Source organism: Gracilinanus agilis, chromosome 1 (genome assembly GCF_016433145.1).
Source record: "Gracilinanus agilis isolate LMUSP501 chromosome 1, AgileGrace, whole genome shotgun sequence".
Taxonomy (NCBI): Eukaryota; Metazoa; Chordata; class Mammalia; order Didelphimorphia; family Didelphidae; genus Gracilinanus; species Gracilinanus agilis.
This window is the reverse complement of record NC_058130.1, coordinates 718,849,665-718,863,729: the sequence shown is the minus strand read 5'-3', so window position 1 is coordinate 718,863,729 and position 14,065 is coordinate 718,849,665. Positions and strand designations below refer to the sequence as shown.

Below are 14,065 nucleotides of genomic sequence, written 5' to 3'. Positions count from 1 at the left end.
GTAAAATGGTGACAATAATAGTATCACTGTCACAGGGTTGCGAAGATAAAATGAGAACTTATATAAATTGTTTTGCAAACTCCAAAGTGCTATACAGAGATGTGAGCTGTCAGTAGTAGACTACTACAATAGTTATCATTAATCCCACTTTACAGATGCAGGAAAGCTAGGATAGTTTTGATTCTGCAAGTGAGTTGCTGGGTAATGTTTGGCAAGTTGCTCTCCATCTCTGAGACTTTCTACATCTATCAAATGGGCATATCTCCATATACCTATATCACTTTAAGGTTTATAAATGCTTTCTTCCCATCAATCTTGAAGAAAGTTGAACAAATATAATTATTTCATTTACAGTGAGCAAACTAAGACTTAAAGAGGCACAGTAATTGCCAGAAGGTTACATAGCTAGCTTTTCTCCAAGCAAGGGCTGGAGCCTGCCTTCTGCCACCTAGGGCTCTTTCCAAAGCACAGCTCTCAACTTAGAGGGTTGATATAAGGATCAAAGGAGAGATTGTTATGAAAGGTCTTAAAGAGCTAGTCATACAGGTCTGAGGGCTTATCAATTAAGGAGACTACCACAATCAAGAGCACAATCTTGAAACTCAGTCCCACAGCAGAAAGTGCTCTGAGCTAGAAAAGAGCCAAGAGATACAGCTCTCACTTCTGTGCCATCACTAGCTTGTACAGCCTCTCTAAAGTCATTTTTTAACACTTTGCCACCACTGGCCAGCATATTTCCCCATTGGGTCTTTGCTCTGCTCCCTCATCTTCATCCATTGACTACTACCCATTCTTTTAAGGTATAGATCTAAAGCTACCATAAAACCTTTCGTGATCTGCCATTTCCCTTCTCATCCCCAGCTTATTGTGTTTTCTCTCATCTGATTCACTTCATTATTTTATTACTTTAATGTTCCTAATATATCTCTGATATTCTGTGTTCTAAGCCCTCTTCCTGTTCTGACATTCTTCCAATCGAAAACAATTATCTTATGAATTGCTATCAGTTCCTAGAAGGCAAGGCCCGAGTCTGTAGTTTTCTCTGAAGAGCCCCATAGTTTATAAACAGTTGTAGAAGAAAACTATTTTGAAATGAGGGGTCCACTTTCTTTGAAGCTCTTCTCTGATTTCCCTAAAGGTGGGTAAGTCTGGGAGGTCACATAAATATCCATGAAGTACCAGACTCAGTCTATACCTGCCAAATCTATTCATGTGATATTATCATTTAGAGCAGATTGTACCAGCTTCTGGCTACACTGACCCTGAGTAGCTCTGATGACCTAAATCTGAAAGGTTTTTTTTCCCCTTCTCCCAGCCTCTATTTATATCCTCACTCTATCCTATCTCTGGTACATATCAGAATAACCTCTGTACATATCAGAATAACCTACTGCTTTAGAGCCTCCAACAGGTTTTCACCTTACTGCCTTTATAAGGTGAGCAGGCTGGCAGGTAGTAGAACTGCTGGCCAGAGAGCTCACAAACCATGTTTGCACAATAGCTCTATAAGATGCCAGAATCATTAAACTCTTTTCATGGAGGGTGGGGATGGGGTAGGGTTAAGAGAAGGAATAATCTGGCCAAATTTACTTACACATAGCTAACATTTACATAGTTTTATGCTTTGCAAAGTGTTTTACAAATGTTAGTATTTAATTTTCACAAAGAACCTGGGAGGAAGTACTATTATTTTCATTTTTAAAATGAGGAAATTGAGGAACAGGAAGATTAAGTGACTTCCCCAGGCTCATACAGTTAAAAAGTATCTGAGCCAAAATTCAAAATTAGGTTTTCCTGATTCCAAGTCCAGGACTTTATGCCATCACATTGCCACGGTTAATCATTTGTTAGTCAACTAACATTATTAAATGCCAGCTATGTGCCAGGCATGGTGCTGTATTTGCTGAAAATACAAAGAGAAAAAAAAGTCTTCTCAAGAAGTTCACATTCTAACACGACAGACAATATGCAAATAACCATGTATGAACGAGATCTGCCCAGGATATACTAGGGTAATCTCAGAGGGAAGGCTCTGAGATTAAGGAAGCCTTCTTGAGCTGAGATTTGAAGGAAGCTCAGTGGACAAGGCAAGGGAGAGAATTCCAGGCATGGAAGACATTCACTGAAATAGTTGAGAGATGAAATGCCCTATGCAAGGAACATAACAGAGACCAGTGTCACTGGATCACAATGACTAGTGTCACTATAACTGGGTAGAGCCTAGAGAGGGGAAGAAAATGGAACAGGTAGAAAGGAGCTAAGTTATGAAGAACTTAAGTAGAACTGGGACATGAACCCAGGTCATTTGGCTCCCAATACAATATTCATTCAACAACATCACATTGCCTCTGGGAGAAATACAGATAGAAAAAAATGAAATTATTTGGCCACAACCACATAAGATTTTGGCACGGCTAGGACAAAAACTCTGGATTTTCCTGAATCCCAGTCTAAGGTTTTCAAACTGTATAAACAATTGTTTCCTTAAGGCACTAAGCAAATGGCAGGTCTCTGACATAACAGTTCCTTTTGGACCTCACAACACTTGTTTTACAATTCTCTAATGAACTTATGCAATATCATATATTGTAGGTATCTGGGTCTGGGTCTTATTCCCATAGTAGACTGTCAGGTTCATATGAGAAGGGACCATATCTTATTTAAACTTTGCAGCTCCTCCAGTACCTAACATAATGATCTCTGTCAATAGTAGATTATTATTATTTTTTTAAAACCCTTACCTCTTGTCTTATTGGGGTCAAGAGACTTGCTCAGGGTCACACAGCTAAAGTGTCTGAGGTTAGATATGAACCTATGTTCTCCTGACTCTAGGCCTGGTGCTCTATCTACTGTGATAACTAGTTGTCTCTTATATAGTAGATTAATAAATGTTTATTAAATGAATGAAACCAAACTCTTGCTTTTGAATGAGGTGTGGGAACAGCAGGCATTCTTCCTTATCACTTGGAACATTAAACAGTATCTAGCAAAGGTGCAGGGGGGAAAGCCCTCGGTTTGGAGTCAGTAGATATGAGTTTAAGACTTGGCTAAGTCATTAATATCTGTGTGTCAATGGGCTAATAAGTCACATGATCTCTCTTTGAATCAGTTTCCTGAGCTGAAGAAAGCCTGATATTAACTACCTCATTGCTCCATTTAAGGATCAACAGAATAAGCATCATGTGTAAATCTATAGCACTCTCTATTAGCATTATTATTATTATCCAGCCCTAAAATTTTGAGTCATTTTCAGTTACAAAGAGCTATCACTTAGGTATGTCTCTACCTACAGTCATCCCAATTAAGGTCTTAAAAAAAGTTACTTTTTGTTTTTACATGATTTTCCTATATAAATAAATAAACAAATAAATAAATAAATATATGTATATGTGTATATATATATATGTGTGTATATATATATGTGTATATATATATATATATATCCCCTTCCTCCTCAACAAAGACAGCCAAGAAAGAAAAGAGGGTTTGGGGAAGTGCTTCTGCAACTATCCAATATCTCACTCAATGTGATAGTTTGTGCAATGTATATAGACTTGATCCCCAACCTCTGCAAAGAAGGGAGAAGAGTATATTTTCTCTTCTTTCCTTATGCCATGCCCGGTCATTCTAACTGCACAATACTCAGCTTTCAGAGTTTTTTATCTCCATTCATACTCTTAATCATTGGGTATACTGCTTTCTTGGTACAGCTTACTTTATATCAGTTCAAAGAAGTCCTTTTATTCTTTTCTACAAAGTTCTACTATTTTTTCAGTTCTTTATGACAACAAAAAATACTTTTATGAATTTATGACATATAAGAGAACTGACTTCCTAACTCTGGGATCTCTAGGCCAAAAGCTATAGATTTTATAAACATACTTCCAAATTGCTTTCCAGAATGATTGGACCCATCAACAGTGGGGAAAGCATGTCTTATCCTTCCACAACTCCCCTCAAATGACTAATCCTATCTCTTGTAAAGTGATTTATCCAAGATCACCCAACTTCCAAGTACTTAGCGGGGCAAAATCCATCACTCTTTCCACAGCACCATAGGCATACATGTACAAAATTTGTTTAAAGACCTAAGTGGTCTCCCATTACTCAAGGGCACCCGCTCCTTTTATCTCTATTCCTATATTCCCTGGCTTCCCTCAAGAATTTCTCACTATAATTTCCTACCTATAACCTTTTTCTGATTCTCCCTTTTAATCATTATCCTTAGTATTCTATCTCCCCTAAAATGACTTTATATTTACTTTATGTTTGCTTTTCCTTTTGTATCCTCAGGGTCCAGAAGAGTGCCTCACACTGGCAAGGGAGACTAGAGCTGTGATTTCATTAGAATAGGGAACTTCAAATGATGAGGAAACTTTAATGCATAAAGGCTCCTGCTTCTCAGTATGTAGTCTTAGAGATCTGCATAGGGCAGGGAGAGATTAAGTGACCAGTCTAGAATCACTTATTCCATAGGTATCAAGAGGTAGAACTTGAACTCTATGCCTTCCTGCTTCTAAAATGAGCATCCTTATCCACTATCCCATTTGCCTTACTCTTAAGGTCTTATGAATGTTTGAATTAAACTAAATTCAGGTGTCATCACACTTTTTCTGATTCCTGAAGGTAAGCTTCTCATTCCTCTTTTCCCTAAACCCTCTTTTGCACTTGCATGACATGTTGTACTATATCAGCTATTTGTATCACATCAAACAAATGTTGTACATGTATGCTTATGGTGCTGTGGAAAGAGTGATGGATTTTGCCCCACTAAGTCTTAGAAGTTGGGTGATCCTGGATAAATCACTTTACTTCCCTAATTTCTCTCTCTAAAACATGAGGAGGCTGAACTACATAATTGCCAAATTTTCTTAGCTATAAATTCTATATAAGTTATAATTCTGACCTGGAGTCAGAAAGACCTGAGTTCAAAAACTGCCTTACAAGCTGTGTGACCCTAGGCAAATTACTTAACTTTTGTCATTCTCAGTTTCTTCATTTATAAAATGGGGATAAAACTGCATCTACCTCACAAGGTTGTTGTGAAGATTAAACAAGATAAAATATATAAAGGATTTTGCAAACCTTAAAACAAATAAATGCTACTTATTGTTATTCTGATACTACAGAATTCTTGAAAGCAAAAATTACGCCCTTTGTCTTTGTTTCCTCAGCACAATGCTTTGTTCTGAAGTTGAGTTGAATGGTATAGTCCAGGGGTTGGCAACATATGGCTCTTTCTGCAGGAGCCATAAAATCCATTTTTTTTCAGGCGCTGTTACAGGAGCTGCACTGTGAGCACTGTATGGCTCTCATGAAATTACATTTTAAAAAATGTGGCGTTTATGGCTCTCACGGCCAAAAAGGTTGCCGACCCCTGGTATAGTCTATCCTAATACTGGGGAAATTAACTCGATTATTCATCATAGTATAGATATAAAGTATAGATAGTATAGATATATAGATATATAGAGAAGTACAGATATAAAAACCAGCATAATAAAAATAAATTTTACTGGACCTGCAAGGGGTTTAGACATATTCAAACATACAAGTCCATTCACACTCAACGAAAATAAAGATTAAAGATTTACCTTTTATGTACTGTGCACCATAAAAACCCAAAGATTGCTAGTACATGGTGCCTATTCCTGTGAAACTCATAATTTTTAAAAGCCTAAAACACATAGATAAGTATACAGATGAAAAAATTTAACAAACACTTATTAAGTACCTACACTAGGTGTAAGGTAATGTGCTGGGCAAAGGGAATAAAAAGACTAAAACAATGCAGTTACTACCTTTCTGAGGTTTTTCATACTCTGGTGTGAGAAAGGATGGTGAAGTGAATAGAAGGCTGAACTTGCAATCAGAAAGACTGAATTCAAATCTCATTTCTGACACCAGCTGTAAGACTTTGGGCAAGTCATTTAACCTATATGAGCCTTGGTTTCCTCATCTACAAAATGGGGATGGATAATAATAGTTCACATTTATGACATTCAAGTTTTACCAAGTATTTTGCATAAATTATCTCATGTAATTGTCAAAACAACCCTGTGAGGCAGGGTTCTATTATGCCAAAGCTATAGTTGAGAAAAACTGAGGCAGACAGAGGTTAAGTGATTTGTCCAAGATTCTATCTACAGTACCATCTAGCTGCCTCTAATAATGATGTATATCAGTGATTCCCAAAATGGGAGCTACCGCCCCCTGGTGGGTGCTGCAGCGATGGCGAGGAGGCAGTGATGGCCACAGGTACATTTGTCTTTCCTATTAATTGCTATTAAAATAAAAAAAAAATTAATTTCCAGGGGGCTAAGTAATATTTTTTTCTGGAAAGGGGCGGTAGGCCAAAAAAGTTTGGGAACCACTGATGTATATGAAGTACTATAAGATCAGATGAGGGAGAAATTACTTCTAGCTTGGTAGAATCTGGAGAAATACATCAAAGAAGATATTTTCTGAGGTTTGAAGGATGGATAATAATGCTAATGAGCAGAAATAGCAAGGAGAGCATTCCAGACATGGGGAATAGCCTAAACAAAGATGCCAAAGTGAGCAGTCCACATGCTTCTATTTTGTAGCCTGCAAGACTGAATTCAACTTCTTCCATTTCTGGTTCTGCCCTATCATTAACCTGTGTCTTGGACATTTGGCAAGAACAAAATATCCCTCAGTGTCTTCAAAAGGGTCACATAAAAAAAGGATTAAAAAGTCTTATTCTTAAGGTAAATGGGAAAAAAAGTCTCATAGGCCAGTCTATAGTGCAGAAGATTTAAAGACTCCTCGTCAAAGGTTATTGAAAAATAAAAAATAAAAACTTAATGTATAAATGATAAATCAACAAATAATAAATATTATAATATTAATAATAGATATAATAATAAATCAAGCAGTGGAATGTGGAGAAGTAAGTCTAATTCTAGAAGTTGAGAAACGAGCTATAGTTTTGACTCTGGTATGAAGTTACTGTATGGTACCAAATTTTAAACTGTATTATAAAGCAGTAATTATCAAATTTTTCTGGTACTGGCAATGAGAAATAGGTTGATAAGTGGAACAGAACAGACTTAAAATAACCTTATGTTTAACAGAAGTAAAGATCCAATATTCTGGGATACGAATTCACTATTTGGTAAAAATTATTGGGAAAAATGGAAAGCAGTCTGACAGAAACTACATATAAACCAACATTTTATACCATTTACCAAGATAAGATAAAAATGGGTACACAGAAATAAAGGGAGAAATCCTAAGCAAATTAGAAGAACAGATAATGTATTACCTATCATACCTTATGGATAAGAGAAGAATTTATGAATAAATGAGAGAATAAAGAGAGAGAACATATGTGAGATGTAAAATGAATAATTTTGGTTACATCAAATTTAAAAGTTTTTTTGCAAATAAAACTAATGTAGTCAAGTTCAGAAGTAGAAAATTGGGGCAGAGTGGAATTTTGCAAACAGTTTCTCAGAGGATTTATGGCTTGAATATGTAGAGAATTTCATCAAATATATGGACTATGCACCATTCCCCAATTCATAAATGATCAAAAGATATGAACAGACAATTTTTGGATGATCCAAATCAATGCTATAAAGAGAGCCAGATTGAAAAAAAATGCTTTAAATCATTACTGATTAGAGAAAAGAAAATCAAAACAACTGTGAGATATCATCTCACATCTATCAGATTGGCAAAAATGATAAAAAGAGCAAAATGACAAATGGTGGAAGGGATTTGGGAAAATGAGGACATTAATACATTGATGGTAGAACTGTGAACTGATCCAACCATTATGGAGAGCAATCCATATTATTCCCAAAGAGTTAAAAAACTGTGCATACCCTTTGACCCACCAATACTACTATTAGGTCTGTTTCCCAAGGTGATCAGGGCAAAAAGAAAAGAACTTAAATGTTCTAAAATATTTATAGCACTTTCTTTGTGGTGGTAAAGAACTAGAAAAGGAGGGAATTCCCATAAACTGGGAAATGGCTAAATAAAGTTGCAGCATGTGATTATGATGGCATATTACTATGCTGCAAGAAATGACAAATGGGTTAATTTTTAAAAATGGGAAAAACTACATGAAATTATAAGGAACAAAATGAGCAGAACCAAGAGATTATATACAGCAACAGAAATATTCTATGAATAACTGTGAATGTCCATCTCTAGAGAAAAAACTGATAAATATAACATGCATGATACAGTTTCATATATATAAATGTTTTTTTGTCAAATGATGCCTTTCCTGGTACAGGGAGGAGAGGGAGAGATTGAGATACTTGGAAATTCTAATGTAACAAACAAATTTTTAAAAATAATTTGGAAAAAAATGTTATTATATGATCTTAAGGGCAAAGGAAAGTGACCCCTCAGTGGGTTTTAGGTCCCATATTAGTCTGGCTATATGATTTCTAAGGATTCTTCCTATTCTGATGGACTTAGATTAAATAATGTTACTCTATACCTCTATCTTTTCCAGCATTTACTTTGACAAAAAGTCTGGGCTAAAATATGTATTACATCCTTCACATTCAATGAGTCCCTGGGTCAAAATATGGTCAGAAACTGTACAAAATGGGGTACAGTCACTTTTTCCATTAACTTGATGAAAAAGGAACTGTCAGTACTAGTTATGAGGTATTTTAGGTCAAATCAGGGGAAGATACCAGGACAACACGATGACTAGAAGTCACTAACAGGGTAGACATTGTAAAAACAGAGCAAGCAGGAATTCCACAGAATCATTAAACGTTAGGGCTATAAAGGGCTTAGAGATTATTTACCCAGCCATTATTACAAATGAGGGAACTGATATTCAGAGAGAGGCAAAAGAGATTGAGCGCAGACAAGGAGGCAGACACGATAAACATTATAAGATAGGAACAGACACAAGGGTGGTCTGAAGTCCAAGACATGGTCAGGGGTCAGAGAGTTTGCAATCATTGAAGGGTTGGGTCAACAAGCTAGGAGCATGCACCAACATCCAGGAAACTGGATCACATGGCCAGTTCCTGTTTTGTTTTGTTTTCCCCTCGGTTTTCTTGGGGGCAAGGGACTAATGTTTAGAACAGGCAATTGTTAGCATCTGGCAAATGAGTTAGGTAGGGGACCAAAAAACAGCTACTGTTGGTCTTAAAAGCTCAGGTTAAGCTCCTCCCAAAAAGGAGAGCTGGAGAGCTTGTGTATGACCCTCTAACAGTGTCTGAGGGAAAGGAAACCAGTTCTAACAGTGAATTTCAAAAGATTTCATTACCAAAAAAAAAACCTTAGGCTTTCTGACTTACACAATTAAAGTGCACATAATATGCAATGTACAATTTACAAGGTGCTTTCCTTTCAAAAGCCTGGTCAAGGCCAGAGTTTTAAGTACTATTATGCCCATTTTACAGAAGGGGAAATTGAAGCTCAGATAGCTTAACTTGCCCAAGGCCACAAAGGTTAGGAGATTCAAACCTAAGTTTCCTGACTCTAAACTGAATGTTTTTTCCATCACACCACAGTGGCCTGGCCTGGAAGAAGCCACAGAGATGTATATCTTCACAATCCTTTGCCTTACTGTACAGTGAACAATTCCTCATTAATAGCCTTCTCAACTATAAGAGCTTCTTCTAGAGCAGGGGTCGGCAACATATGGCTCTCGAGCCATATCTGGCTCTTTCTGCAGGAGCCATAAAGTCCATTTTTTTTTCAGGCTCTATTACAGGAGCGCACACTGTGAACACTGTACGGTTCTCACGAAATTACATTTTAAAAAATGTGGTGTTTATGGCTCTCACGGCCAAAAAGGTTGCCGACCCCTGTTTCTAGAGTCTGCAGGCCATCTGACCAGTCTTCTACCTCTGACTTTAGGATATTCTCCAGGCAAGAAACTCTTTCTCGAAATAATCTCTAAAAAGGCATTCTAGTGTAATGGGAAGGTCACTGGATTCAGGAGACCTGAATTCTAGTCTCATCAGAGCCACTAATTTGTTGTGTGACCTTAAACAAATAAATCTTATCCTTCTGTAAAATGGGAAGGACACATGTACTAGTTATTTCCTAGGCCCTTTCTGGCTCTTTGGACAAAGAATTTTGCAAAGGAGTTGGGGGGTGGGGAAGTTAGAGGAAATAGGGGACGGAACTAAAATGGCCAGGGAGTAACAGGAGCTTTCTGAATTTCCTTCCAACTTATCATTGCAAGCGTCTCAAAAGGACATAAGCCAAAATCAGACGAGTAAAGGGGCTCTCCCTTGGTGGTAGGCAGTGTTTGGGGATTTCCACACTATAAGGGGATGAAATCACACTTATCAAAGTGCAAGCTGGTCACCCCTTCCTCATACCACCTAAGGTACCAGAGTCAGAGCATTGGTGAGAGCAACCTCTAAATTCTGGGTGGGGCTGGCTGAGGGTACCACAGACTTATCCCAGAGCGCAATGCAAGGCCTCAGCAGCAAGACTTGGGACCTAAGGCTGAAGAGCACAGAGCCTGGGCAGCAGAGCATGGAGGTTGGGCAGAGACAAAGCTGGCCAAAGCAAAGGCAGCAGGGACTGGAAAAATAGCCTCAGGGCAAAACACTTTTAAAGTATACTACACGAAGAACTGCTGGCCCTCCTCACTCAGATTTCTGACTGGGAAGGAACATACTATCAAGGCAAAGCCCTGCAAGATAGAAGTTAAGAAAGCAATGTTCATCAACATGCAGGAACTCTAATCCACTAGTAGCAAAAGGAATAAACAGCAGCAAAAATACCTTTTGACCTTGGATAATTTCTATGGAGAAAAAAAGCAAAATACAGAAGCACCAGCAGAGAGTGACAAACAAGCAAACACATCCAAACTTTCAAAAAAAAAAAAATGGAAATTGGTCACAAGCTCTCAAGGAACTCAAAAAGGAGTTCAAGAATCAAGTAAGACAGGAGAAAAATGGAAAAAATAAATGAAAGTAATACAAAAAGAAAATAAAAGCTTAAAAGACAAAATTGCCCACATGGAAAAAGAGGCACAGAAATCAAATGAAGTAACAAGCAAACTGGAGATCAGAATTGACCTGCTGGAAGCCATGAAAAGCAGGATAGACCAATCCAAAAAGGAAAATCAAAAGATCATAGCTGAAAATCAGTCTTTAAAGACTAGAATTGGGCAAGTAGAAGCTAATAATCTCACAAGACAGCAAGAATTAATAAAGCAAAATCAAAAGAATGAAAAAATAGAAGGAAACATGAAATATCTTATTGGAAGTTAAAGGAAGTGATCTCACCCAGAAAGCGAGTGGTTTTTTCTAAGAGAGCAAAACATTTTGTATCAGTCTTCATGTTAAAGGGGCACCAAAACGGGGGAGGGGGAAAGAAAGGAAGAGCTCCACCAACCACAGAGTTGGCCCTTAAGTGGTCTTGGAAACCACAATCAACTTGGTGCTAGGAATTTTCTTCATGAAAGCCTTTAAATCCACCATAAGTCAGAGCATCATTCCCTCCCACCCACCCTGGATCCATCAGTATGAACAATTCTCCAATCACACTGGCTCCATAAACCTAAGAAACAGCAATTCCTTAGAGAAAGCTCCTTCCTAGGTCAGACCCAGGGAACAGTAAATGGCTCCTGAATTGTGAGTGACTCAGCCCATTCAACTCAATTTTAGGGACTTCATGTAATCATTCGGGTCCAAGACTATCTAATTTCAGGCTTCCCAACAGCCAGGGCTTACACTTAATCTTATCAACCTTTTTAATCAGAGGCCCTAGTGAACTTCTAAGATAAAATGTTTAACAATATGGAATTTCTCATGTCTTGGCAAGTCTCATGCTTTTGTGAAGATCAGCCAAAAAGGGAATTACAGGTGGAAGCTGAAGGTTGAAAAAGAAAGGACCTTGCTTAGTGCTTTGCAAACCAATTGGTGGTCAATACTGTTCAGTGAAACCATAAAGGAAGTCAGGTCATATGAGGCCCTTACTAGGTATCACACATTTTTACAGAATAAAAATAAAAATTTATGTTTTTATATCTCTCCAAGATTTGCAAAGCAAAATCACTTTGCACAAGCATCAATCCCATATTACAGATAGCACAACCAAGGCTCAGCAATAACCTTGATTCAAACTCTGGTCCCCTGAGTTCAGTTCCAGGGTTCTTTCCCCTTCACTACAATAGAATCAGGGACACATATACTACTAAATTAGTTCATTTTCTAAGTAAACAAACATTTCAATAGGGTAAACTGTGGAAGAAATAAGACTATCCATCTTTTGAGTCTTCTTGTCCACATTTACCCAACTCCCTGGCATAACAAGTCAATTACCTTTAAAGAAAATATGATATACTGCCTCTATTTTGAGAGTCACTAAAACTGTAAAGGAGACAACTAAAACAAGTTGCTTTGGGAGGGGCTTCCACAAATCTAGAATTTTCCTATTCCAAAGGTTCAGTTATGAGCCATTTCATCAGGAAGACTTTTCTGTGCAAAACCCCAGCATATTTTCCCTTGAAGAAGGCAGAATCCTACCTTCACCTACCAACATTCAACATAGAAAAGATAAATAGTCAGGAGATGGATAAAGAGGAGTCACACTCTCTCTCTGGACTGCATCCCTCCCATTAAGCCTGGGGAGATAAAGTGTGCACTGGGAGAAGGAATAAGTGCCTGGATTTTAAGAAGTACTGGGAGTAAGAATTCTAAAACCTTAGCCCTAGGAGGAATTTTGGGATAATCTAATACAAATCCTCCTCCCCACCAATCTCACTTTACAGATGGTTTGGGAAACCAAGGCCCACGGGGGCTAACAGCTCACCCAGCCTTTAAGGTTTACAAAATGCTTTTCTCACAACAGCCCTATCCCAGGGTAGTGCAAGTATTATTAACCCCATTTTATGGATGATGAAAACTGGTTTGAGGGATAAAGTCATTTGCCAGCTCTTGGTCAACAATGGGGCCCAGGAGCAGGGAAGGATCTGGAACTCAAGCCTGTCTTTCATTTCTCTATCCGAGTTGGTCAAAAAGGAGATTGAGACAGGAGGTTGGACTAGATGACCTGGGTTCCTCTGATCCCTTCGTGCTCCTTCTCTTCCTCTTTTTCCACTTCCCTAGTATGACTGAGCTGTGCGGACCACAGCGGGGCAGGTCTGAAGTCAGGGAAGAGAAGGCCGAAGACTGGGAGGAACACCCACCAGGGGCGTCCACTCTGGGGGTGAGTGGGGGAGGTTCCGCTGTGGGGCCAGGAGAGAGGGGAAGTCACGGGGTGATGCCTCGGTCAGTTCCATCACACTGGGTCGTGGGTGGGGGGAAAAAGGCCGGAATCTCCCTTTATCCTGCCCACCCCCACCAACAGCCCTAGAAAATGGAGCATTCCCCATTGCGGGGGGGCCCCCCCTCCCCCGCAGGCAAGAGGAAGCTGAGGGTTGGGTCACCAAGAGCTCCTGGCTTTCGGGACCCAAGGGCAGTTCCACTAAAGCAGTTTGGGGGTGGGGGCGCGCGCAAGGGGGCGGCTGTGGCACAATTGAGGTGGGCAGTGGGGAGGCCGGTACCATCTAGGCAGACGGGGGGGGGGGGAGTCGAGGAGGCCGGCACCGTCTGGGCAGGCGGGCAGGAGGCCGGGGACCGTTACCTGCTGAGGACGACGCAACCTCATTCTCTCTACTCCAAGCCGACTCCGAAGGGAGGTTCCCCGAATTGGTAGTCTCCTCCTCGTCCCGTTCCTCCACCTCCATCACCGGAGATGGGTACCTGGGAAGGCAACTGCGAAATCGGAAGAAGTCCCACCAGGAGAATTTTCGGCCGAAGAAAGAGAACCTCAGCCCCTTCTCCGCCGTCCCTGTTTTTCGATGTCGCTGCCGCCACGGAACAACAGCCCACAGGAGGGAAGAGTCTGGGCTGACAAGGGGAGAGGGAGGGAGCGAGGGAGGGGGGGAAGGAAGGGGGAGGGAGGGGACGGGGAGAGAGAGGGAGCTGGAAGAGAGGGGGCGGGGTCACAGCCGTATCTCGTCACGCGCCTTCTCTCCCTGCCAACCGGGAAAGAGACTGGGAGTGGGGAGGGGGCGGGTTGACGTCTTCACGCCTTCACGCCGAGGCAGGAG

The 14,065-nt window shown here is 39.8% G+C and overlaps 1 protein-coding gene across 1 annotated transcript in view; it reads right to left on the bottom strand.

Moving 5' to 3' along the window:
* PIP5K1C (phosphatidylinositol-4-phosphate 5-kinase type 1 gamma) overlaps positions 1–13,780 on the bottom strand; it is a 131,710-nt gene extending 117,930 nt beyond the window's left edge. The window contains exon 1 of the mRNA XM_044671311.1: positions 13,597–13,780. Within this exon, the coding sequence (XP_044527246.1) occupies positions 13,597–13,699 (103 nt within the window). The 5' untranslated portion in view covers positions 13,700–13,780. The remainder of the gene's footprint in view (positions 1–13,596) is intronic.
* Positions 13,781–14,065: the final 285 nt, after the last annotated feature.